General features: G+C 50.7%; 3 protein-coding genes across 5 annotated transcripts; 1 reads left to right on the forward strand and 2 right to left on the reverse strand.

Moving 5' to 3' along the window:
* Window positions 1-78: 78 nt before the first annotated feature.
* Tpi1 (triosephosphate isomerase 1) lies at window positions 79-3,530 on the reverse strand. The gene is made up of 7 exons (XM_059258568.1): window positions 3,223-3,530; window positions 1,990-2,113; window positions 1,824-1,908; window positions 1,621-1,753; window positions 1,098-1,183; window positions 771-858; window positions 79-647 (listed from the first exon to the last, which is right to left on the reverse strand). The coding sequence occupies exons 1-7, from the start codon at window positions 3,446-3,448 to the stop codon at window positions 529-531; spliced, it is 861 nt and encodes a 286-aa protein (XP_059114551.1). The 5' UTR covers window positions 3,449-3,530; the 3' UTR covers window positions 79-528.
* Window positions 3,531-4,202: 672 nt separating this feature from the next.
* On the reverse strand, window positions 4,203-19,013 carry Usp5 (ubiquitin specific peptidase 5). Of its 3 annotated transcripts, none has more exons than XM_059258556.1 (20): window positions 18,700-19,013; window positions 15,810-15,935; window positions 14,737-14,803; window positions 14,478-14,611; window positions 14,183-14,328; window positions 13,764-13,948; window positions 13,042-13,136; window positions 12,181-12,374; window positions 11,493-11,564; window positions 11,137-11,224; window positions 10,893-11,018; window positions 10,201-10,354; window positions 9,789-9,963; window positions 9,135-9,223; window positions 8,224-8,415; window positions 7,617-7,760; window positions 7,394-7,539; window positions 7,053-7,206; window positions 6,718-6,802; window positions 4,203-4,846 (listed from the first exon to the last, which is right to left on the reverse strand). In XM_059258556.1, the coding sequence occupies exons 1-20, from the start codon at window positions 18,808-18,810 to the stop codon at window positions 4,753-4,755; spliced, it is 2,577 nt and encodes an 858-aa protein (XP_059114539.1). In that variant the 5' UTR covers window positions 18,811-19,013; the 3' UTR covers window positions 4,203-4,752. The 3 variants fall into 3 exon arrangements, with proteins under 3 accessions (XP_059114539.1, XP_059114540.1, XP_059114541.1); XM_059258557.1 differs by having other exon boundaries at window positions 8,293-8,415; window positions 18,700-18,984; XM_059258558.1 differs by lacking the exon at window positions 18,700-19,013 and adding an exon at window positions 16,208-16,320.
* On the forward strand, window positions 18,961-23,053 carry Cdca3 (cell division cycle associated 3). The gene is made up of 6 exons (XM_059258573.1): window positions 18,961-19,696; window positions 19,933-20,080; window positions 20,611-20,737; window positions 21,777-22,070; window positions 22,192-22,295; window positions 22,415-23,053. Exons 2-6 carry the CDS (start codon window positions 19,961-19,963, stop codon window positions 22,574-22,576), a joined length of 807 nt encoding a protein of 268 aa, XP_059114556.1. The 5' UTR covers window positions 18,961-19,696; window positions 19,933-19,960; the 3' UTR covers window positions 22,577-23,053.
* Window positions 23,054-23,357: the final 304 nt, after the last annotated feature.

Raw genomic sequence — 23,357 nt, forward strand, 5'->3', positions numbered from 1 at the left:
TTTGTTCCACCCGCCCCCCGTAGTCCTGTCACTGGGAAATTACATGGAAACGTGCAAAGAAGATGACCAACTACAAGCTCAGGGCCAGGTGTTTATTTCCCTTACATGTAAGATGGTTCACAAATACAATACGAGGGCAGCACTGTCGGGGAGGGGAACATCCCCGGCCTCCTAGAGCAAGAGGACCTTAGCCTTGGTGTACGCTGAGAAGGGAAAGGTGATTTCACTCTCTTGCTCTTGCTAGGGCCTGAAGGGACAGTCAGTTCCACTCTTTCCATCCACCCCCCAGCCAGGAAGCCATCTTGGTGAACTAGGTGACGTACTTCATTCTAACCATTGTAAGTGGTAAAGGGATTGGCCTGGTCCCAACCATTATAGGGAGGTGTACAAGGTTCAGGAAGGTACAGTGTGGATTAGGACACAAGATGGAACAGATGACATCAGAAGCATGTGTCTGGTGGGAACAGTTACTAAGCTTCTGGGTGACCCAGTCCTGGCCTAGCGAAGGGTTGGGGAGACGGACGGTGCTTATTGTTTGGCATTGATGATGTCCACAAATTCAGGCTTGAGGGACGCACCGCCCACGAGGAAGCCGTCCACGTCAGGCTGGCTTGCCAGCTCTTTGCAGGTTGCTCCAGTCACAGAACCTGGAACAGAAACAGGAAGACGGCTTGGTCCGGGATAGGATTAGTACACTTAAGCCCCACCTCTCTGGGGGCCTCAGTCTGTCTTAGCCCATTTCCACCTTGGCTGGAGCCAAACCCACTCACCTCCATAAATGATTCGGGTGCTCTGAGCCACCGCATCAGAAACATTGGATTTCAGCCACCCCCGAAGCTTCTCGTGTACTTCCTGGGCCTAGAAAGAGGAGGCAGATTAAATAAAACCCTTCCTGTTCAAAGAGAAAACACACACACACACACACACACACACACACACACACACACACACACACTGGTGCTTGGACAGTTTAGTTTCGGGAAAAGCCCTGGGGTCAGAGAATAACAAGGCTCCAATCCCAGCTAGGCCTAGAGTGAACATTCTTGACAAGTCACTCTTCTTGAGTCTGGGAGCCCCTGTGGCTCCTGGGCAGTTACCTGTTGAGGTGTCGCAGTCTTGCCGGTACCAATGGCCCAGACAGGTTCATAGGCCAGAACAACTTTGTTCCAGTCCTTCACGTTATCTGCAGGACAGAGATCAGGAAGAGAACAGTGAAGAGGAAGGAGCTGCCCAGCCAAGCTCACCAGGGAGTAACAGTAATGACCTACAGTCCCTGGTGGGCTCTTTTTCCCTATCCATTTTTTTTAAAACAATTTGTGTGTGTGTGTGTGTGTGTGTGCACGCCAAGGCGCACATATGGAGGCCAGAGGACAACTTGCAGGAGTTGGTTCTCTCCTACCATGTGCATTTGGGGGATCACACAGGCCCTGGGCTTGGCAGTAAGCCCCCTTACCCACAGAGCATCTCAGCAGCCCCTAGTGGCTTCTGAAGGAACAGAGGTGACAAGGCCCACCCCCTTTTCCTGCCTCAACATAATCAGGCAGGCTGCAGGGTCTCTGCCCTCGCGACCCCAGCTCTGGGGCCCTTGCTAGGCTCAAAGGTCCCTTCCTGCAGAGGTACCTGCGATGCCTTTGGTTTGCTCGAAAACAACCTTCTCGGTTTTGCCGGCTTCCCTCTCATCTAACTTCTCCCCGATGCAGGCGATCACTCCAAGGCCCTCGGCCAGGGCGTGGGCCACTTTCTGCCCAATCAGCTGTTGAACAAATACAGTGAGACATCCCTCTCGATGAAAGCCTCTCCTACCTCCCCTCCTGCTTACTGACCTCATCAGACTCCCCGAAGATGTGCCTCCTCTCCGAGTGCCCCAGCACTACCCATGTGGCTCCTAAGTCTTTGATCATGCCAGGGCTAAAACAGACACAAACACCAAGGTTCATCGAGGAGCCTCCAAGGACATTTCCCTCTACACCCCTCACTGCCTCCACTCACCTGATCTCCCCAGTGAAGGCCCCATTGGTCACTTTGTAGCAGTTCTGCGCAGCCACTGCAATCTTGGGATCTAGCTTCTGCCTGGCGAAGTCGATGTAGGCGGTGGGGGGTGCACAAACCACCTCTGAGAATCAGACCAAAAAAAGCCTTCATTCTCCGGGCTCGCTGTCAGGCCTTCACCCTCTTGCTTCTATCCTCCTGCCTTTTTCATTCCAGAAAGATGACCTTTGTCCACTACACAGTCCAGGCTGGGCCTGTACCAATCCCACAGCCTCCCTAATGCTCCTGTTAGGCCCCAGCCCTTAACCTGCCCTCTGCTCTTTTAACAGCTGAGGCTCTAATTTCCTCAGGCTATTCTGGGAATGGGCACCTCCTAGACTCAGCATTCTCCGGGGCCCAACCCTTTCTAAAATAGCCCACCCCACTACTCCAGCCTGGCAAGGATGTTTAGCATAAGGAGAATAGGCCAACTACTGGAGTTTGTATTGGCTCTTTGGGAAATAAATGAGTGGACGATACCCTTTTGGTCACTCTCAAGGTTCTCTGATTTAGGTGGGTAGGAGGGGGAAGGATGGAGGATAGGTAGTATCCGTGAGCAGGGAGTTGATTAGCTCTCAGAGACCTTGTGTTTTCCTATTTCCAGACTGAGGAGATCTGTAGGATAGCCTTTCATTCCCAAACGGCTCAGCGTGTTTGGCGCCTGCTCAGTCCCTAAGGTGGAAGGCAGGAGTGGTCCAGGCTGTGGAGGGGTAGGGATGTAGGAGCCCCCAGCTCAGGAGCCCCCAGCTCAGAGGCCGAAGCGAGCTGCGGCGAGGGGAGGAGTTTAGAGCTACGTGCGGAGACGCACGGATCTAGAGACCGAGGGGGCAGGTAGCTGAGAGCCCGCGCAAGCTCAGCTTCCTCCCCCACACTCTGGGGGACACGTGCCACTTTTCTTGATTATCCACCCGGACACTGGTTCCGCTTCTTAACCGCGGCCTCTAGCTAGTCCAGCCCCGGTCCACTCGTAGGGGCGACCTTCCACCCAGCCCCCACCCCAAGAAGCCCTTTCCCGATCCACAGGCCCAGGGCACCATTTAAATGTCTTCCCCCTCAGCACATCTCTATGCTGCCCGGACACCAAATGGCCCCTGTCCCCAGGCCAGCATCCAGGTCCACTCGGATAGGGAGTAGGTGCTGCCACGCCCGATACCCCCCCTCCCCCCGCCGCCGCCGCTCCCAAATGGAGCTCACCGGTGTCTGCAGGCACCTTGGCCGCGTTCAGGGTGCAAATGAGTTCTCCCAGGCACTTCTTCCTCCCGTTCATCTTCCAGTTGCCCCCAACGAAGAACTTCCTGGAAGGCGCCATTGCCCTGGGACCGCCTGGTTGAAGGTCAGCACAAGCGCGAGGCCCTGGCCACTGGCCACTTATATAGAGCGCTGTGAAGCAGAACTCCTCCTCCTTCCCGCCCTCCGCCATGGTTAGCCCGGCCCCTTGCTGCTAGGCCTTCCCCTCCGCCTATCCACCTCCCGGTGTTTCGATATTTTGACGTTTCTCCTTTCTTGTAGCAACGTTCTAGGGGGTTCCGGGGGCTCAAACGTCCCGCCTGTTGCTCGACAGTTGAGATGTTGAGCCTCGCGCTCAGAGAAACCAACTTTGCGATTTCGAAGACCAGAGGGCATTTCCCGTGCAGCTGGCGGCAGCAGGGCCCTGAACCAGTCTCCCTGAGGCTGAGAGCACCTTTCCAACTCCGAAAGAGAGCCGCCTCCCCACAGCACAAGGCAAAGCCATGGTTGAGGAGCCTTTCCAGCAATCACAAGGGGAGGGGCCCAAGTGTTTCACAAATATCTCTGGTGACTTCTGGACTTCTTGTCTTGGCCAAATGGAGCAGAGTGGGATGCTAGTGTTGGGGGGAGGGGGGCAGGGGGGGCGCAGACTGGCTGCGGTTTTGTAAAGTGTCAGCTAATACCAGTATGGGCTGCCCACTGCCCACTCTAGCCCCTCTATTTATCCAGCAACCATGGGGCTAGACCAACTACATGGTCAGTATGGGGGGATGCAGCCACTCTTCTGGATTCTCCCTTTATTCCACTTCCCCAACTCAGTTTTCTGAGCATTTCTAGAAGTAGAGACAGAATTGCCTAGCGGTGGAGGCAGGGCAAAAAACCCAGTTGGGCCTCTCTGAACCTGCCCCGCTCCAGTAATTTTCCCTCTAAAGAACTAAACAAAACCAGCCAGTCTTTGTCCTTTTATTCACATCATGTGTTTTGGCATTTTTCCAGAGGACCGAAGAGACAGAACGGGAGGCTGAGGCAGAAGGGCAAAGGGGGGAGGTGTCCCTATTTCCCTCATATCCTTCTTTGCCCAACCACAAGGGAGCAAACACGTAAGGGAGGGGAGGCACAGTCGCGCCCTCCCCTGGAAGGATGCATAAAGCCACACCCACGCACACACAGATAAGACCCCTCCCCATTGCAGGGGCTGGGCCATCACAGAGAAGCAGAGCACTGTGGATTCCAGGGGCAAGGGAAGGAAGCAACAAGGTCCCATTGTGGACAGGCAGTTGGCCCCTTCCTGTCCCACCCCTGCTCTATCCCCAAAGTCTACTGAGTACCCCTCCTCTTTGCTTGGCCATTCTCCCGTGGCCTCCAGCTCTTTCTGGCTGCTGGGGACAAAAAGAAAAAGGGTACAGAGCAGGGGGCTGAAGTCCATCCCTCAAACCCTGCCGCTCATGCCAGGTGGTCTGTCCCCTGCCCGAAGTGGTAAGGGCTGAGGGCAGGCTCTTAGCTGACCACTCTCTGGTAGAAGTAGATGTAACCCAGGTCCTTGGGGGGCTTTTCGGAGGCACACACTTTCTGGTCGTTGTAGATCACCCATCTAGGAAGCAGGGGAAGGGACAGAGAAGGATGAACAAAGTGCTCAGCTCTCAGGTGATCACCTGAGATCCCTGAGGTGTTTCTGGGGAAGGACCCCAACTTTCATTCTTTGCTGAGATCCCCAAATCTACAGTCCAGCTAGCAGTCTGAAAGGAGCTTCAAAATCCCATAAAGATCATTTCCCATTTGATGTCTTCAGACTGTTTATTCAGAGATGGGATCCCAACAGCCCTGGCTCTCCTGGAATACTATGTAGACCAGGCTGGCCACAAACTCAAGGATCTATCTACTTCTGCCTCCACAATGATGGGATGAAATGTGTATACAACTACATCCGGACAGATTTTTTCTTTTTTCTTTTTCCAGACAGGGTTTCTCTGTGTAGCTCTGGCTGGCCTCAAACTCAAGAGATCCAATTGCCTCTGCCTCCTGAGTGCTGGGGTTAAAGGTATGTACCACCATGTCCAGCCAGATTGTATTTTCAAAAATTACAATTATTTATTTTGTACTAATGTATATTTGAACCATGGTGTATAGAGGTCAGAGGACAGTCTTCTGGTTCTGGGAATCTAACTCAGGCTGTCATAATTGACAGCTAGTGTCTTTACTCATTAAGATCTTGTCAACCGAGCTGGGCGGTTTAATCCCAGCACTCGGGAGGCAGAGCCAGGCGGATCTCTGTGAGTTCAAGGCCAGCCTGGGCTACCAAGTGAGTTCCAGGAAAGGCGCAAAGCTACACAGGGAAACCCTGTCTCGAAAAACCAAAAAAAAAAAAAACAAAAAAAAACAAACTTGTCAACCACTGGGTAGTGATGACGTATGCTTTAATCCCAGCACTCAGGAGGCAGAGGCAGGCGGATCTCTGTGAGTTAGAGACCAGCCTAGTCTATGGAGCAAGTGAGTTCCAGGACAGGCTCCAAAAAGAAACCCTGTCTTGGAAAACAAAACAAAACAAAACAAATCTTATCAGATCTTATCAGCCTAGATTGTATTTTTTTTTAAATCATTTTCCACCCATTCCTGTGAAGCTGGAGGAACCAGACAGACCAATATTTTCTATTCTCCTTTCCTTTTTCTTTTCTTTTCTTTTTTTTTTGGTTTTTTGAGACAGGGTTTCTTTGTGTAGCTTTGTGCCTTTCCTGGATCTCGCTCTGTAGACCAGGCTGGCCTCGAACTCACGAAGATCCTCCTGGCTCTGCCTCCCGAGTGCTGGGATTAAAGGCGTGCGCCACCACCGCCCGGCTTCCTTTTTCTTTTTTAAAAAAGGATTTTTAAAGTGTGTGTGTCTTTGGGGTGTGTGCGCAAGAGTGACATGTCATCAAGGCCAGAAGAAGGTGCCAGATCCCTGGAACTAGAGTTACAGATGATTGTTAGCCTCCATGTGGGTGCTGGGAATGGAACCCAGGTCTTCTGCAGGAGCAGCAAGTGCTCTTAACCAATAAGCATCTCTCTAGCCCATCCCTATACCCCTTTGGAGACAGGGTCTCATATAGCCCAGGCTCACCATGTAGCCAAGGATAAGCTTCAACTCCTGGTCACCTGCCTCCACCTTCAATGCTAGCACTGCAGCCATAAGCCACCCCACACAGCTACTGACCAGCGTTTGAGTAATTACAGTCTTTGCCACAGCAATTTAACTTTACTGCTGCCACAGGCAATCCATAAACAAGCAGATGACTATGTACTAGTAAAAATCATTTACAAAAGCAGACAGCCAGATTCAGCCCTGGAGTGGGTGTGGCTTGCCTATTCCTGTGGGAGGCCTTTTTTTCCTGCCTTCTCCTACAAATATTCTAGGGACTGACTCCCAGGTTGCCCTTCCTCATTCCCACCAGCACCTCTTCATTCACAGTGCATGTTACTACCACTTACCTGCCTTCCTTCTTGATGTGGCAGACATAGTGACCACACATAGTAGAAGTGCCCATGTGACTAATGAAGGCAAAGAGCTGATACTCTGGAGAAGAAAGAGAAAGCAGAGGAGGAAAGATGAGGTTCCTGTGTGACAGTATTTAACAGCTCAAACCCAGGACAAGAGTTTCAGGGAACATGGGGCAAAGGGAATCTCAGCTCCTAGAATTCCACCCTCACGAGCCCTATCAGAGAGGCAAAGCTTCTAAGCCCTCAGACCGGAGGGCACAGCACTAGAATACGGGCCTGGTGCAGCAGACAGCCTCGGGTTTGCTCTGATGCTCGGGGACACTCACTTCCAGGACCATCCCGGACTTTAGGTCCCACTGGCACAGACTCAGAAATGGAGTCAGCAGCTGAGCGTCCCTCTGAGATGTCCATAGCAGCTTCTGCATCTAGGTCGTCAATGTGACTGAAGATCCAGTCTACAGCCCGTTCTAAACTATTATTCTTGGAGAGGAGGGAAGTGTTACTTTTCCTAACAAGGCAGGCAGGCACACCAACACGGTGGCTATCACAATCACACAAGGGCGGCCAGCTTCAACCACACTGCACTGGGTTTTGGTACCACTACCCAAAGGTGTTAATACAGCCTTACTCCCACCCCCACTTTGTCCTTAGCTGGGGCAGCCCATACCGTGGCCCGCAGAGCTTTCAGGGCCTGGTCCCTCGAGAAGCCCATGGAAACGATTGTGGTCACACAGTCCTCTGGTGGGGGGTCAGCTGCTGCACTTGTAGAACCAGGGCCACTGGAGCCAGGCAGGATGAGGGGATTTGCAAAATCTGTGGACGGGGAAGGGAGGAGTGTTTGCAGGGGTAGATGGAGGCCCTGCCCCATCCTGGTACCCACCTCTGCCTACCTGGATCATCCATGTGTGACATGACCCAGTTCATGGCTGCTTCAGCCCCACTGTTCCCTGTATAGTAGACAGCTTTCCGGCAGGCATCCATAGGGAAGCCCATTTCCACCAACTGTATGATAACGGACTCATCCAACATGGGTGCTGTGGTAGAATGGTAGACACTATGACTTACTGCTACTGTTTCTACTTGTTTCTTTACCCTCCCACAGGCCAAGCCTCTAGTCTCTTCCCAATTACCTATTACATGTTTTTCTCTTCCAAGGATAGGTATTTCATACCAGAACTAAAAGCAGCCACAGCAAAATGTGGACCTGGTATCCCAAAGGTGATCGACTTTCTGCCATTTATGGACCATGATACCCTTCTCCCTCCCCACCCAAACCAAGGAAGTAACAAAGATATAGGGGCGATTAGCCAAGGGTCAAGGCTACTGACATTCATATGAGAATGAAGCTGGAGTATTGTAGCCAGTCTTCACATCCAATAAAGGTCCAGAGGAAATTGGAAAGGGAGGACAGGAGAAACATAAAGGATGGAGGGCAGTGCAGAAAAGCCCTCCCCCATTAGTAAGGGAGAGAGACAGGCAGGAAGAAGAATCACTAACATGTCGGAGAGGAGAAGTGAGGGGAGCAGAAGGAGTCTTCGTCTTCGTTGCCATAGAAACCAAGGCTACCTTTGGGCTCATCCGGAGTGACCAGGGGTGGGGCAATGTCAGGCAGCTCCTCCTCTCCGGGCTGTAGCCCTGCTCCCCTCAACTGGGAGATGTCTAGCTCCTCTGGCATCTCAATGGACACATCTGCAATTGGAATGGCAGGAAAGGGTCACTTCAGTAGCTCCCCAGTGGTCACAGCAGACCCTCAAGCTCCTGCCCCATGGTTTGGAACTGCTCTTAATAGTTCCAACCTTGGGATACATGTGGAAGTCTAGGGGTTAAGGGACATATATTCTAGTCCTAAATCTACTACTGTCTGAGCTACAGACAGGCCAGGAGCCTTTCACAGTCAGAGTGCCTTAAACATCTGTAGGTCTCAATTTCCTTATCTAGAAAATCAAGATAAATCAGTAGTGTCAAGTTAGAGCCTAGTACCTGTAGGACCTGCTTTAAGATTATCACAATAAAAATAGTTAACAATTAGAAAAATTTTAACAATAAAATCAGTTGTAAATCACAACTATCAAAATAGTTTTAGCCAGGCATCATGACACATGCCCTTAATCCCAGCACTTGAGAGGCAGAGGCAGGCAGATCTTTATGAGCATGGGGCCAACATAATTTACATGGCAAATTCCAGGCCAGCCAGGGCTACACAGTGAGACCCTGTCTTAAAAATAACAACAACAAAAAAAAAAAAAAAAAAAAAGTTTTAGTTAGTCTTTTCAAACTAGGTACATTTTGAAACATACACAAAATGTTTCCTCTTTTAGAGAAAAATCTGAGGAACACTAGTTGATATATGTTAAGAATACCTTTTTCTAGGGCTTTCTACATTACCACCCTCACCCCGACCAGCATACCCAGTTTCTTGGGCACCCAGTCTAAGCCAAAGGTGAACTTCTTGATCTGGATGACCAGGTAGTCAGGGAAGGAAGCAAACCGTGTAGTCCTGGAGAGAGAAAATGTGCTGGTACCCCAGGACGCTCCTTTCTCTACCTGGATTTGAACTCTTAGATAAAGCCCAGTATCTTCTTGCCTGGGTAGGGGGTCAGGGACCTACACAAGGAGCTGCAGGAGCCAGGAAGAGGACTATTTTATTGACAGAAGTAGCAATGGGCTGGGGACTTGGTCCTTAAAACTGAAGCACCTCTTCAGATCTTAAGGCCATGCCAGTGGCCAAAAGCAAGCTCTTTGCTATAAGTCCAATTAAGCCTTTAGCTGACACTAAAAGCCTGTGCTCTGGCATAATGGAGAGGATGTGCAGAGGCCATATTGGAAAAAAGCCTGCACTATAAAAGAGAAGCATCAGGAAAGGATAATGTAAGAGATGCAGTCATCACTGTGTCCACCCTTGCTGGGGCCTCCTGGTCCCCTCAGGAACAAAACCCCAGGCCCAGGGGATTTAACCTTGAGAGCTCAACCAAAAGGAATGAGCAAACAGCCAAGAGGCAGACATGTCTTTTATGATTACCCCACCAAAGGCCTGCAGCTCAAACCCGGGCCAAAGGACATACTTGACAGCTACTGATTTCGCCTGTAGGGCTGTGCTCCAGAAGTCATCCACCTGCTCAGGGGCCCCATAGGCTTCCAGGCAGGAGCTGAAGGGCACCTGGGCCCGAACCAGTTCTGGCAGTGGGACTTTCTCCTCTTCAGCTTGCCGCTTCTTCTCTTCATACTCTAGAAGCTCCTCTGGTGAAAGAATTGGGTGGTGTACTCTTAGAGGATGTCCCTTGTTCTCTGTTCAGCTTTGCCCTTTATTCCTGTTCCTCTACCCCACCAAGCCTACTGGACACATGTCCCATGTACTTTGTCTGTCGTCACAACAGTGCTAACAGGCTGCAGGAAAGATTAATACCATTCCCACTGTGGCCCAGCTTCAGACCTCAGCCTCCATCCACACCAAGGCCTTGCTGAGGAGCAAGCTACCTTTGTTAAGGGCTGCATCCATGGGCACAGGCAACTGCATGATGTAGTCAACTCGCTGAGTGTACTTAACCTTCTCTGTGGCCAGGCATTTGATCTTTTCTTCCACCAAGAAGCGGAACACTTCATTTGGATTTTCAGAGCTCCGGCAATTCCTCTACGGGAAACAGGCAGGATAGGAAGGTCTGGGCAGCCAGGGAACAAACTGAGGCTCAAAAGATGTATCAGGGAACCAGTAGGGAACATCAGTGGATTAGAAAATAGCCACTGAGCAGCACAGGGATGCAAGACAGAGTAAAGCCTTCCCTAAGTAACCACCCTTAACCCTGCTTCTGGCCCCTGAAATACTCTATTTTTCTTTATAAGCAGTAAGTATTCTTGGGTTGGGGATGAACCCAGGGACTTGGGCATGCTAGGCAAGTGCTCTACCTTGGTGCCCCACCTCCCAGCCCTCTTCGTCTTTAATTGTGGCTGCTGTTCTAATCCTAATTGGGCAGATCACAAGAAGGATTGCAGGTAAAGATCAGCACTTGTCTTGACTATTTTCCTCAGGTGCAACTACTGGTACAGGGCAGGCTAACTGCAAACAGACTGCTGACTTACAAGGCTGGGCTTGAGAAGAGGAGGTAAGTGGGACCAACTGAAGGCAAACAGGAGAGCTAATACTAGCCTCTCTGCCATCTTCCCATCCTTACCTCCACCATGTTGATAAGGTGAAGGAAGAATTCCTGGGCATCCTGCTGCCGATTCGTGGAGAACTCAGGGTGGCCCTTGCCAATGAGGGCCTTGAACATTCGAGGGGCAATGCCATCTTGAACTTCCTAGGCAGAGCCAGGGCAGAGACTCAGTAGGCACCCACTGACCTAATGTGGACACTTCCCAGCTCTTAGTTTCCCTATATAATTCTAGAGCCTGAAAAGGATAAAATCCTAAACTCACCTTTTGTTCTGGTACCTGCTCCCCATCACCTGACTCCAGTGCTGGCTTGGAATATTCTCCAGAGAGAAGGCCATGGCCCAGCTTGGCCCTGTAATAACAGCCAAGGAAACTATTTAGCTTAGTCAACTAACGATCCTTGCAGCCGTCTGTATCTTTTCCTCTTCCCCTCAATCATGCTCATGACCCGACTTAAACAAGTCTTAAGACCGTGTGTGTGGTGTTGTCGGGATGGGGACAAGAGGAACTCAGCTCAAGAGGCAGCCCACAGCGTCTAACTGTGCAGGGCTCTGAGGATGCCCACCCGAGGTGGTCACGGTTTGCACAACAGCCTTTGCACAAATGACCTGACTACATACACCTGGGTGCTGAAGTCTTGGGTGGGGTCTGTTGGGGCATTCTGGAAGATCTTCTCCAATTTATCCACATACCTATAAGGCAAAATAAATAAATAGGTAGGTAGGTAGATAGATTTAAAAAAAAAAAAAAAAAAAAAAAAAAAAAAAAAACAGGAAAAAGGAAGGGATAACTCATCTAATCGCAGGAACATGTTCTCCCTAGAGTTACATTCTATTTCTCTGCAGCAACCTGTCCATTCTCCCTTCTTAACTAAAGAGGGCATGCAGCATGCTCAAGGCACTCTTCTTCTTGGCCTCCTTCCCAAGGCAGAGCCAAGGAAATGAGAAGGCTGCCCAGGATTAGAATAAACAGAAGTCACATTCTTTTATTCTTCTGCTCTGTTACTGGGGAGTGTATGCTAGGGCAGCTTTATAACATGTTCCCTTCACAGGACACCCTCCATAAAAGAACAGGAGCCATTCTAAGAACGAGAGCAGGCGCACAGATACGAGGACAGCTGAGGGCCAGCATGCAAAGAGACTGGACTAGGAGAGGAGCAAAGGTGTTAAGAGGTATTCGGTTTCAATCAACTAATAATTCTCTCAGCTTCATGGTCCTCCTTAAGTAAATAAAAAATGTGGACAAACTAAACCCTACTCAGGTTACGCGGTACACAGCCAGAGACCAGCAGTAAAGAGAATCACTCACTTCCTCTGGAAGTCAGGGATGCTGAAGAGCACCTGGACCACAGAGTTGAGGTAGCAGCTATTCCCCAGGTTCCGGATGCCCGTGTAACCAGGTCCAAACAGAGGCTTGAGTGGCACACCTGACTCCTGGATCAGCTCCCATTCACCAATCCGCTGGTTCATGTCTATCTCCAGCTCAGTCATTGTCTTGTCCGTCTGCAGGGAAGGGGACTTTAGACTAGGCAAGAAACTCAGCCCTGAAGTTTCCCAGAGTCTAGGGCAAGATCTAGTTACAGCCCAGGATTTATGGAATTGGGGCCTGGGCATGTTAAATATCATGTAGTCTCTAAGCTCCAGACTGGGAATCATTCTAGATCCATTAGTCATCAGACCTCTGTTTGAATGAGGGAGTGAAATGACCAGGAGTCCCCCTACCCAAAATGTTTTTTCCCATTCTGAAGTCATTCCTACTATAACCTTTAGATTCTCACTCATAGAACACTTCCTCAGGAAATGTCCTGATCCCCTAGCCAGGCCAGGGCCTGCTATAAACTCTGGTAGTGTCACACTATCATCCATCTCTCAAACCACTGGTCACTGGTCAGCGATTTGCAATTATTCACTTATTTGTGAACATGACTGAGACCCACCATGCTCCTAGACTATGTCTATGAAACCAAGGAGCATATCTATTTTATTCATATAGTGACCATTATGCAACAAGTGTTTGGTAGTCATCACTGAATGACCAAATGACTGTAGACTTCTCTTCAAGAGAAATCCATCTTGGGGGTTGGGTAACTTCAGCTTCAGGCACAGAAGAGCCACAGAGGCAGGAATGAAAATCTGACACTAATGGGGGGTGGGGTGGGAGGGAGCTCACCTTCTGCATCTTCAGCATGTCGATGCCAAAGTGGGACAAGTGCTCTGCCAGGCTAGGGTCCAGAACCATGTCATCCTCATCATATGAATACACATCTAGAGCAAAAGGCAGACACAATGTGGGCAGGGGACATAGTTTGGCACTGGCCTATCCACCAATTCTACCTCCTGCCCAGAGGACATAAGGACAGCCAGGAAGGATCACCCTCCTGGCTCACTTAAGAATTAGTGAGGAACAAGCCCATCTGGAATTGGTTGTCAGAGGGAACAGGGTGAAACAGGATGAGGGTGGAATTGTGATTTTCTTTTTTTCAAATGCATGTGTATGTTCACGTGTGTGCAGGGTTTTTCTGGAGACAGTTTTCATGTAGCCCAGGCTGGCCTCAAATTCATTACGTAATTGAGGATGATATTCAAATTGATCCTCCTGCCTCCATCTCCCAAGCACTGGGATAACAGATGTGCACTAGTACACGACCATACCCAGATTTAATTACGATTTGGATTCTAACCTTGTAACATAAGCTACTACAGTAAGATCAGTTTGGAAAGACAGTTACTAACCAGATAATGGTGGTTGTCTCTAGGAAGGGGACTAGGATTGTGAAAGGCAGTGGTGAAGTTTTAAGTCTTCATTTCGTACCAAGGGGATACACTCATGTGTTATTCATGTCATGAAATGAGTAACTGGAAGACGTTAAGTGGGGAGGGGCAGGTGAGTACCCGCTCCATCGGGTGTGATGGTGCCCAGCTTCACAGCTAAGGGGTAGCCGGTCTCCCTGTAGTGCTCCACAGCATGGTTGTTGCCCCCACTGCCATCGAAGTATCGTCGGCCACAGAGGATGGAGCCATCTGTCAGGTTGAGCCACAGGTTCTCTTTCATGTCACACTTGGAGCACTTCCAGCCACTAGCCCAGGGAGAAGAAAACGAGCTGAATTCTGGGTCGGGGTCTCTATGGGAGCGGCAGTAAGAGGGGCCCATTCTCCTCTTCTGGCTGTCCCCGCATTGTTCATCTTCCCCCACACCTTCTTTCTGGTCTTGCTCCCTACCCTCTCTCCCACCAGCTCCAGTACAAGGGTGCCTGGCCTCTTTACCCTCGCTCTAGGGGTTGTGCCCAGAGATGGGAGGAGCCAGGCCTCACCAGGGAGGGATCCGCGCAGGGTTGTCCAATTGCTTGAGGTTGAAGGCATGCTTAGACACCTGACGGACCTCTCCATCCCAAGCCTGCACCTCCTGCTTGCGGGAGGCTGAATCAGCTGAGAGTAGAGCTTCCACTGCACTGGTCACCTAGAGGGAGCACAGAGTCAGCCAGGACCCAACCCCTGCCCACATGCCCTTTCCACCCTCGGTCTCCAGTTTGGTTAGTGCTGTTCAAGCCACGAACACCAGCCCCTCCAGTCCTAGAATCTCTGGATAGGGTGGTAAGATTTTCATACCCGATCTCTGACAATGTCGGGAAGCCCCCCCAACCCATCCCGGGCGATCTCCAGGTAATCTGGCAAAATGACAATCTTCACGTCCTCGTCATATTCAAACTTCTCCTCGGTGAGGTCAAACCCACCTTCAACACCTGGTTATGACAGGGAAGAAGGGAGAAAGTAGGACAACTACCATTGGTCATTGGCTCTCGTCCAATGTGTCCCCTCAGCTCTAAGGCCACTGGTCAGGCTCAGGTTCTCCTAGCAGGTAGCTCACCAATTGCCAGCCGGGTGGGCTTCTTCCGAGGTGGGTCCCCAGTGCCTGCACTAGTGTCCTCTTCTTTCTGCAATGAAAAGGGTTCAGAGGGCCAGGTCTGATGGCGCCTGACCTTGTCCTCGCATTCAGGAGGCAGAGGAAGGCTCTCTATGAGCTCCAGGCTAGCTGAGGCCACAAAGTAAAACCCTGTCTAAAAAGACAAAAACCAAAACGAAACACAGAAAAAAGGAGGGTCAGGAGCAGCCCTGCGCCCCAGGTCAGAACAAATGAGGAAGATGGAGGAAAAGAATGGTGAACTGTACAATGGAATGAAGATAAAGACACAACTGTGGCAAGTTTCAGTGACAAATGAGAGCAGGTGGAAGAAAAGCAAAGGACACCAGGGGAGTCGAGGTGTGCTGGAGTATCAGAGAGGAGTCTCAGCTGAGGAAATGCCTCCGTAAGACTGGGCTGCTGCAGGCAAGCCTCGATAGAGGGCAGCAGTTTTCAACCTGTGGGCTACGTCAAACGGCCCTTCACAGGGGTGGCATAGCAGGTCTCCTTCATATCAGATATTTACATTACGATTCATAACAGTAGCAAAACGACAGTTATGAAGTAGCAACGAAAATGATTTTATGGTTGGGGGTCACCACAGCAGGAGGAACTGTATTAATGGGTCGCAGCATTAGGAAGGTTGAGAACCACTGCTGTAAGGGAATTTTCTTAATTAATGATTGACATGGGAGGGTCCAGCCAACCCATTGTGGGTGCCACCCCTGGGCTGGTAGCCCTGGGTTCTAAAAGAAAGCAGATTGAGCCAGTCACTGGGCAGCTCCCCTCCATGGCCTCTGCATCATGTCCTGCCCCCAGGTTCCTCCCCTGCTTGAGTTCCTGTCCGGACTTCCTTCATCGAAGGACTACAGTGTAGAAGAGTATGCCAAATAGAGTGTAAGCCTTTCCCCCAGTTCACTTTGGTCGTAGCGTCTCATCACAGCAGTACTAACCCTGACTAAGGGAATGGACATACAAAACAGGCACTTTGTGGAGTGTGTCTGGATGTTTCAAGCCCACACCACAGCCACTGTGCCTACCAGTCGCCGGGTCCTCCGGAGGTGCAAGTAGACACGCTGGCCTGTCTTGTTGAAATGTCTCTCCACATACTGTTTCCCAAAGCCCAGGAATGTGTTCATGCAGATGTAGAGGCCACCCTCAGACTCCTGCAGGGCACAACACAAATAGGGAAACACAAGAAGGTTGCAGTTTGGACATATGGGGAAACCAAGGACCAAGGGTCAGAAATGCTGGTTTCCTAACACTGTGTGGCCCTTAGCAACTTATGTAGCCTGCCGGGACATGCTATATGGCTAAAGTTCTCCCAGCATCCTCTATGAATTTGAAAACAGCCAACAAGCTCATGAGGCAACTGAACAAGACCTCTCAGTCACCAATCTTCTTCTTGTTCATTCTTTGAGTGGGTTTCAATGCTCACCAATCAACCACAGAAGGTCCCTTCGCCTCTTCTTTGGCTCAGGAGATCCAGAAAGAAAATGGGGCTGGCAGTGTCAGGGCTTACATTTAGAAAGAAAAAGAAGTCTTTCCTGGGAGAAAAAAGGCCTACACTTTCAAACCCATCACCAACCAGACAGACCTCCTAGACCAGAGAGGCAGAGAACGCAGCACCAAGCAGTCCATCTAACCCCGAGCTTGACAACAGTCAGACCTTTCCTTTGTCACTTTTCTACTACAAGAAAATCCTGGCTTTAGAGGAAAATACCTTGTTTGGGACTCACAATTAAACCTGAACATAGATTAGTAAGGTCATGAAGTCCATCATTTTACAGCCACTAGCTACCCCTACCTCATCCCTTTTCCCTGTAAGACCCCCACTGATGCCCCATCAACCTGAAACCTCAAAGCTAGCCCTTTTTATTTACCTTTGTTTATTTTTGAGACATGATCTCCTTGTGTAACCTAGGCTAGCCTGGAACTATGTAGCCTGGGATGACCCAAACTTCTGCTCTGCCTCAGCCTCCCAGGGCTGGCTGAGGTTACAGGTGTGTTGCCACCACACCCAACTGAGATAGCTAGACTACATAAAACTCACGAACAGGGAAGATAAATGCCCATCCTGAATCCTGAGGAGGGACACACAGGCTCCCCAAAGCTAAGCCAGTCTGCCAGTGCCTTTAGAAGAATGACAGAGAAAGTGGGAGAGGAAACTGAAAAACAGAGTCTGGTCTCAGATCCAAGGCTTTGAGCAATAGGCACCCTTTTCCTGGAATAAAAGTCTCAGTGGCCTTGAAAATTCCCCACTGTGATAGTAAAATGAGGACACTATCTAAGATAGTTAGTGGACCAGTAAATTGCACTGTATCACTCCCCAGAATAGTGCAGGCTGCAATGTTCACGAATAAAGTATTTCTCACCACAAAGGTCAGCTACACTCTCTTTCTTCCAGAAAAAGAATCAGAAGATGATCTGACGTACTTGAGTTTGTTACTAAATCAAGTAGGCTATACTGGAGATTTCTTGACTTAGAATGAAAAGAGGGAACGTGTTGGAAAATTACAAAACAAACAAACAAAACCAAAACCTCACCTTTTCTGGGTCATTTAAAGTAGTTACTAAGGAGGAGACAGGGACAACTTTTAAGTTGTTTTCAGCGTAAAGACAGACAGACACACGGATGTCTGTCTTTCCCTCCTGGGAGGGAGGTGTGCACTCTCAAGTGACTTCAGATGAAAATAAAAGGTTCTGGTTTCAGCTCGGACTGAAAACCCCGATGCTCTAGGCCAGCAGTCTTCCTTTATTTCTACCAAGGCCAACTTGAGAGAAGCAGAGCATTATCTGGGGCTCAGAGCAAAGCCCGGCAAAGCAAGCAAGCAAGCAAGCAAGCAAACCACAAATCACAGTACTGGTCCTGGAGTGGGCATCACATCATGCTGCTCTACTCAGCACTCGGGACGCACTAATGAAGCCTGTCCTCTCTGACTTGCAGTTTTCAGGCCATGAGCTGGTCTGGCTGAAGGCTCTGGGCAGGGCCCAACAGCCGCTTGAGGGGAGGGGTGGCGAGGGGGCGGATCCCAACCAAACTGCAGCCCTTTCGGTTTGGGCCTGGAGGCTTGTCTCCAGCTGAGGATGACATAGGAAGGCAGAACTGCAGGCAGGGAGGCACCAGGTGGAGCCTGCGAAACGTGAAGCACGGTGTGGGTGGCGGCTTTGTCTAACTAGACAAGAGTGGGAGAAAGATGGTAAAGGGGCCTTAGCATCCTCCCAAGAAAGAAACCCTCTCTTGGAATACTTGACAAGGGGTTGTCTCGGCAACCTGTGAAGGACGGAGGAAAAGGGAGGGGGGCGCGGCCATAATTCACTTCAAAGAAGAAACGACTAGAGGTTTCCACTGGGTGTTTTTCCTCCTCCTTACCAATGACCCACCTCCCCATCCCCTGTCCAAATTAGCCACGAATGGAGGATGTTTAACTCAGTTTTTCGCCAAACTGGCCTTCTTCACAGCTCTCTTCCAGACTAGAAGCTGAAGGCCATACCCTCCCAACCTCAACCCCTGCCCAGAACAGTGGGGAGTCGCCCCTAGTCCTTCCACATGAAACTACAAAACCCGGAGAGCCCTGCGCAACGTGCCCGGCCACCTCCAGGCTTTTTTTCTGGGCGTCGCTTGGGGGATGTAGTCCACCGATCAGGTTCCAACTCTATCTTAGAACGGTAACAAGGGACAGGGGCAACTACAATGCCCATAATGCTTCACGAGACCAGGAATGGGCAAAGCGAGAGCTGTACCTTCCGGGAGTGGTAGTCACACTACAGCTCCAGATAATGAAAAGCAAGAGCAGAGCGTCGCGGGGAAAACTACAAGTCCCAGGGTGCATCGCAAGGAGGCGGTAGCCCAAGGCTTGCAGGCCTGGCCGAATGACCAGGGCGATGGAAGGAAGTCGTGGTGGCCGCGGGCGTGGGGAATGGGCTTACCGGCGTGTCGAAGGAGAAAGCGCACTCGTCTTTGTGGACCCGGTCTCCCGCCTTGGGGACACGGATCGTCGGTAACACTGACAGCAGCGCCTCCTCACTCAGCTCCGCCATGACACCGGCAGCAGCTCCTCCTCACACAGCAGCTCCCACTGTCCCTAGTCCCCCCCCCCACTCCTGCTCTCGCGTCCAATGAGCGCGACTCGCTAGGCGCATGCGCTAAAGGCAAGACACGCGAGAACGGCAGTTGGACTCAGCCTGCCGCCCGGTGCCCGCCCTCCGCCCCACTCAGCGACCACCAATGAAAAGCTCTCCTGGCACAACTGATGGTCGAAAGGACCAATCCCGCTCTTCCAGGGCAGGCGCGCTGGTGGAGGCGCCAGGAGGGCGCGCAGTAGCGGCGCCTCTGATTCAAGGACTCGAGGAGCGTGCTTTATGTGAAGAGCACAAACCGTGGGTTGTTTAAACCCATGAATTACTGAAACGTTGTCAGGGGCTCGTCCAATGGGGAAGCAGACGGCCACTTGTCTTCTTGGTATTTGAAAAGCAGTAGCCAATGAGGCGGACTTTGAGAGACGTGAGTGATAACTTCGTCAACCAATGAGGATTGCCGTCTCGCCTTAGGCGAACCATCCTAGCTCCGTCTCCAGCCAGTTTTGTGCATACAGCCTAATAACTCGTCCTATTTTACTAAAACCGAAAAGCTGAGCAGCGCTCAAGGGCTCACGCCGATACGGAACAAAAGTCACCGGCTCGCCGAGGCACCACCCCCGAGGGCAAGCCAGTCCTCAGCCCATTGGCCAGTCCTCATGATAGACATCCTCTAGACCAATGGCCTTGTGGTCAGGAGGGCGCGTTTCCCACAACTGGCCTATGAGAGTCTGCTTCGGCCCAGCCAATAGGGTCAAGGCAGGGGCGTGGCGGGAAGTTTGAAACTCCGGGCTTGGGGAGTTGTTGCTGGAGCTGGTGGTGTTCTCCCAGAGGTCGACCTGGGGCCCCCGTAAGTGATGCGAATAAATTAGTGGGCACAGCCGAGGCTCCCGCAGACCCGAATGCGCCGCTAGAAAGGTCCGCTCCTTATTCCCCTCCGAGGTCTCTGGGCCACAGAGCCTGAGGTTCCTCTGCTGGAAACTGGGAGGACCGGGTGGGTCCGGGGTCAGAGGTCCGACACGGTGGCGGTAAGCTCTGAGACCCGAGTCGCTCCTGACCGGCGTCTCTTCCTCTGCATCTGCACAGCCGGGCCCCGTCGCCACCCCTAGCGGAGATGGGTTCTACTCAGAGCATCTCAGGCACCCCAGCGCGGCCTCTGCCACACAACAAGCATCTGGCACGGGTAGCGGACCCTCGTTCACCCAGTGCTGGTATCCAGCGCACTCCTATTCAGGTACGCCGGGCTGGGGTGGGGAGTGCAGAGAAGCGGTCCTGATTCGTGGGCCTCTGGCTAGCTGGTTTCTGTGCGAGTCCTTGTCCCGCTGCCACTGGAACCTTACTTTGTGCCCCTTTTTATTTATTTTTTTGAGGTTCTGATATAATATCATTTCTGTCTTCCCTTTCCTCCCTCCAAACCCTCCCATATACCCCTCCTTGCTATCTTTCAGATTCATGGTCTCTTTTTCATTAACTGACTTTCTGGTGTTTTTTGTTTTGTTTTGTTTAGACAGGGTCTCACTATGAAGCCCTGGCTAGTTTGGAACTCACCATGTAGACCAGGCTAGCCTCAAACTCCCAGAGATCGACCTGCCTTCCAAATACTGGGATAAAAGGCGTGTGCCACTACCATGCCTGGCAACTTTCCGCATTCTTAATCTGCATTTGGCAGGCTGCATATCCATGGGCATTAGCAGTTGTGACAGGGAATATGGGGAGGAAATACAGATCAGGGCCCAGACTTGTACTAACTTACGGTATTGACAGGTGGAGAGCTCTCCACAGCCAAGCCTACCAACAGAACAGCTGAATAGTCCGAAACAAGCGCAAGACCCAGACCCCCGCTCTCCTACTCTTGGTATTGCACGGACGCCCATGAAGATAAGTGGTGCAGGTAAGTGATGGTCCAGGGGATGCTGATGGAGCTGACACCTATCTAGGGTGGCATCAAAACCATTTCAGTTTGACTGTTCTTTATTTGCTGGTTTTGGTAGCTCTGCCCGGGGCTCCAGCCTCCCATTTCGGACCCCTCTCACTTAAAAGGAAATTTTTTTACATTTATTTTATGTGGGTGGACACACAACCTGGCACAGTTCATGTGTGAAGGTCAGAGGCCAACTTTAGGGAGTCAGTGCTCTCCTCTGCCATGAAGCTTCTAAGGATTCAGTTCAGGTCATCAGACTTGGCAACACGCTCCTTTATCCACTAAGCTGGCCTTTTTTTCCCTTTCTTTCTTTCTTTCTTTCTTTCTTTTTTTTTCTTCTCAGAGACAGGGTTTCTCTGTGTAATAGCCCTGGTTGTCCTGGAACTCACTTTGTAGACCAGGCTGGCCTCGAAATCATAGAGCTCCAACTACCTCTGTCTCCGAGTACTGGGACCAAAGGTGTGCACCACCACTGCCCAGCTTTTTTTTTTTTTTTTTTTTTTAAGGCAAGGTCTTACATTGTAGTCCTGGCTGGTCTGGAATTTGAGGCAGTCCTACTTTAGCATTGTGAGTGCTAGAATTACAGGCATGTATTACCATGCCCGGCTCCCCTAGCCCAACTGGGATGAAACCCAGCCCTCCTCAGGTTTTTTTGTTTGTTTGTTTGTTTGTTTTGCGGGGGGTTGGTTTCTTGTGATAGCGTTTCTCTGTGTAACAGTCCTGGCTGTCCTGGAACTCCCTCTGTAGAGCAGGCTGGCCTTGAACTCACTGAGATCCTCCTGCCTCTGCCTCCCTAGTACTGGGACTAAAGGCATGCGCCGCCACCCAGGGGCCCAGCCCTCCTCCTGTGTTCACACTCTACCACTGAGCTGCACCCCAGCTCTCCTCTCAGTCTTCTCCACAGCTTGTTTTCCCCCGCCCCATCTGAACACGAGTCCCGATGCTCCTCTCTCTCTTCCTCCTGGGTTCGTATCAGAAGGCCACAGCTTGTTTCTCTTCTTCCCTCTAGACCCTCAGAGTCCACTGGTGAAAGAGCTGAGTGAGGGTTTTGAGACTGAAGCCTCCAAATCCGTGTCCCCGCCAGAGCTGGCTCTGCCCCAGCCGACACCTTTGTCTTCTGAACTGGACCTGCCTTTGGATACTCAGTTATCCCTTGAGGACCAGTTGCTGCCTTGGAGCCAGACTGAACTCCCCTCCAAACAGGGGTTTACCAAGGAGGAAGCTAAACAATCCACAGAAACCATAATTGCCAGCCAGAACTTGGAGAAGCCCTCAAGAGATCCTGAGACTCCGCAGTCTTCAGGTACAAAATTGAAGAGCAAGATGGAGGGAAGAGAAGCTGGGATCATGTCCTGGGCTATTGTAGGAAGAATAAACTAAGCCCCCATTCTGCGTCCTTCCTTTGACAAACCTTTCTTTCCTAGGTTCTAAGCGCACTAGACGGAAAACAAACAGCAAGGTGCTTGGGAGATCGCCTCTCACCGTCCTGCAGGATGACAACTCCCCTGGGACTCTGACATTACGGCAGGTAAAGAAAGAGGGTGAGAATTCACCAAGAGTGTCCATCATTATATAGACCCTTTTCCCCAGCTCTTACCTCTCCTTAACGGCCCTCTGGCCACTCGGCTCACATACCGCCTTTTGCAGGGTAAGCGGCCTTCTCCTCTAAGTGAAAATGTTAAGGACCTAAAGGAAGGAGTCGTTCTTGGAACTGGAAGATTTCTGAAAACTGGAGGAGGAGGAGGAGCATGGGAGCAAAGCCAGGACCATGACAAGGAAAATCAGCATTTTGCTTTGATGAAGAGCTAGGTCCATGCTGGGTTCACCCAGATCCTGGTGACAGTCTGTGTTCTTCGCCCCTTCCCCAAGGGCACTGAGGAAAGTCTTGATTTCTGGTTCCTCCCAGGCTGCCACCTCTGGTACTTGGACATTTTTTTTGTTTTGTGTGTTTCTTGTATAGTAAAGGAGATGATTTTAAAGAATGCTTTAGGAAGTTAGACAACGCTGCCCTGGGTCTTTTGTGTGGAGAATGGCAGCCTGGGGGTCTGTGAGCCCCAGATACATCTCTCTGCTATCACTTCTGAGCCTCTTTTCTATGCTGTAAGTTTTGATGTTCCCCAAGGCTCTGCCTTTGGCCCCTCTCTCCTCTCCCCCTTTTGTTTGGGCTTAGCTATTACCTGCTTTTGAGAACATTCAGGTCCCTCTCTCACCCTAACTTTTATTCAGCTGCCACATAAGCACTCAACATTAGTTCCCTTAAAATAAAACGTATGATCTTTCCCTAAAGCTTTTCCTCATTGCCTATTCCCTACCCTTGTGGATAGGAAGGACCATCACCCACCTGTCTGCCTGAACATTAATCTTGGCCTCGGTCATCATATTGAGTTCTTCTGTTTAGAATGACGTATGTGTGAGTATGGTCACTAGGTCTTGGTGATTCTACGTTTTTAATCTCTTCTCCTCCTGTTTTGTCGTTTTGTGTGTGTGTGTGTGTGTGTGTGTGTGTGTGTGTGTGTGTGTGTGTTTGTGTTGCTGGAGACTGACCCAGAGCTTTGCTCATGTTAGGCAAATGCTCCATTACTGAGCCTCA

Source organism: Peromyscus eremicus, chromosome 3, assembly GCF_949786415.1.
Source record: "Peromyscus eremicus chromosome 3, PerEre_H2_v1, whole genome shotgun sequence".
NCBI lineage: Eukaryota > Metazoa > Chordata > Mammalia > Rodentia > Cricetidae > Peromyscus > Peromyscus eremicus.

Bases quoted from the DNA above. Each gene is read 5' to 3' on its own strand.
- Tpi1 (XM_059258568.1), bottom strand. From the start codon at position 3,448: ATGGCGGAGGGCGGGAAGGAGGAGGAGTTCTGCTTCACAGCGCTCTAT. The intron at 1,184-1,620 runs GTACCTCTGCAG...TCTGTCCTGCAG, and splicing joins GCAAACCAAAGGCATCGCAG to ATAACGTGAAGGACTGGAAC. The intron at 859-1,097 runs GTAACTGCCCAG...TCCTCTTTCTAG, and splicing joins AGACTGCGACACCTCAACAG to GCCCAGGAAGTACACGAGAA.
- Usp5 (XM_059258556.1), bottom strand. From the start codon at position 18,810: ATGGCGGAGCTGAGTGAGGAGGCGCTGCTGTCAGTGTTACCGACGATC. The intron at 14,804-15,809 runs GTAGGCACAGTG...TTTTCATTGCAG, and splicing joins TCCGGAGGACCCGGCGACTG to AAAGAAGAGGACACTAGTGC. The intron at 9,224-9,788 runs GTATGTCCTTTG...TTCTCTCTCCAG, and splicing joins GCGAAATCAGTAGCTGTCAA to GACTACACGGTTTGCTTCCT.
- Cdca3 (XM_059258573.1), top strand. From the start codon at position 19,961: ATGGGTTCTACTCAGAGCATCTCAGGCACCCCAGCGCGGCCTCTGCCA. The intron at 20,081-20,610 runs GTACGCCGGGCT...CGGTATTGACAG, and splicing joins TCCAGCGCACTCCTATTCAG to GTGGAGAGCTCTCCACAGCC. The intron at 22,071-22,191 runs GTACAAAATTGA...TTTCTTTCCTAG, and splicing joins TGAGACTCCGCAGTCTTCAG to GTTCTAAGCGCACTAGACGG.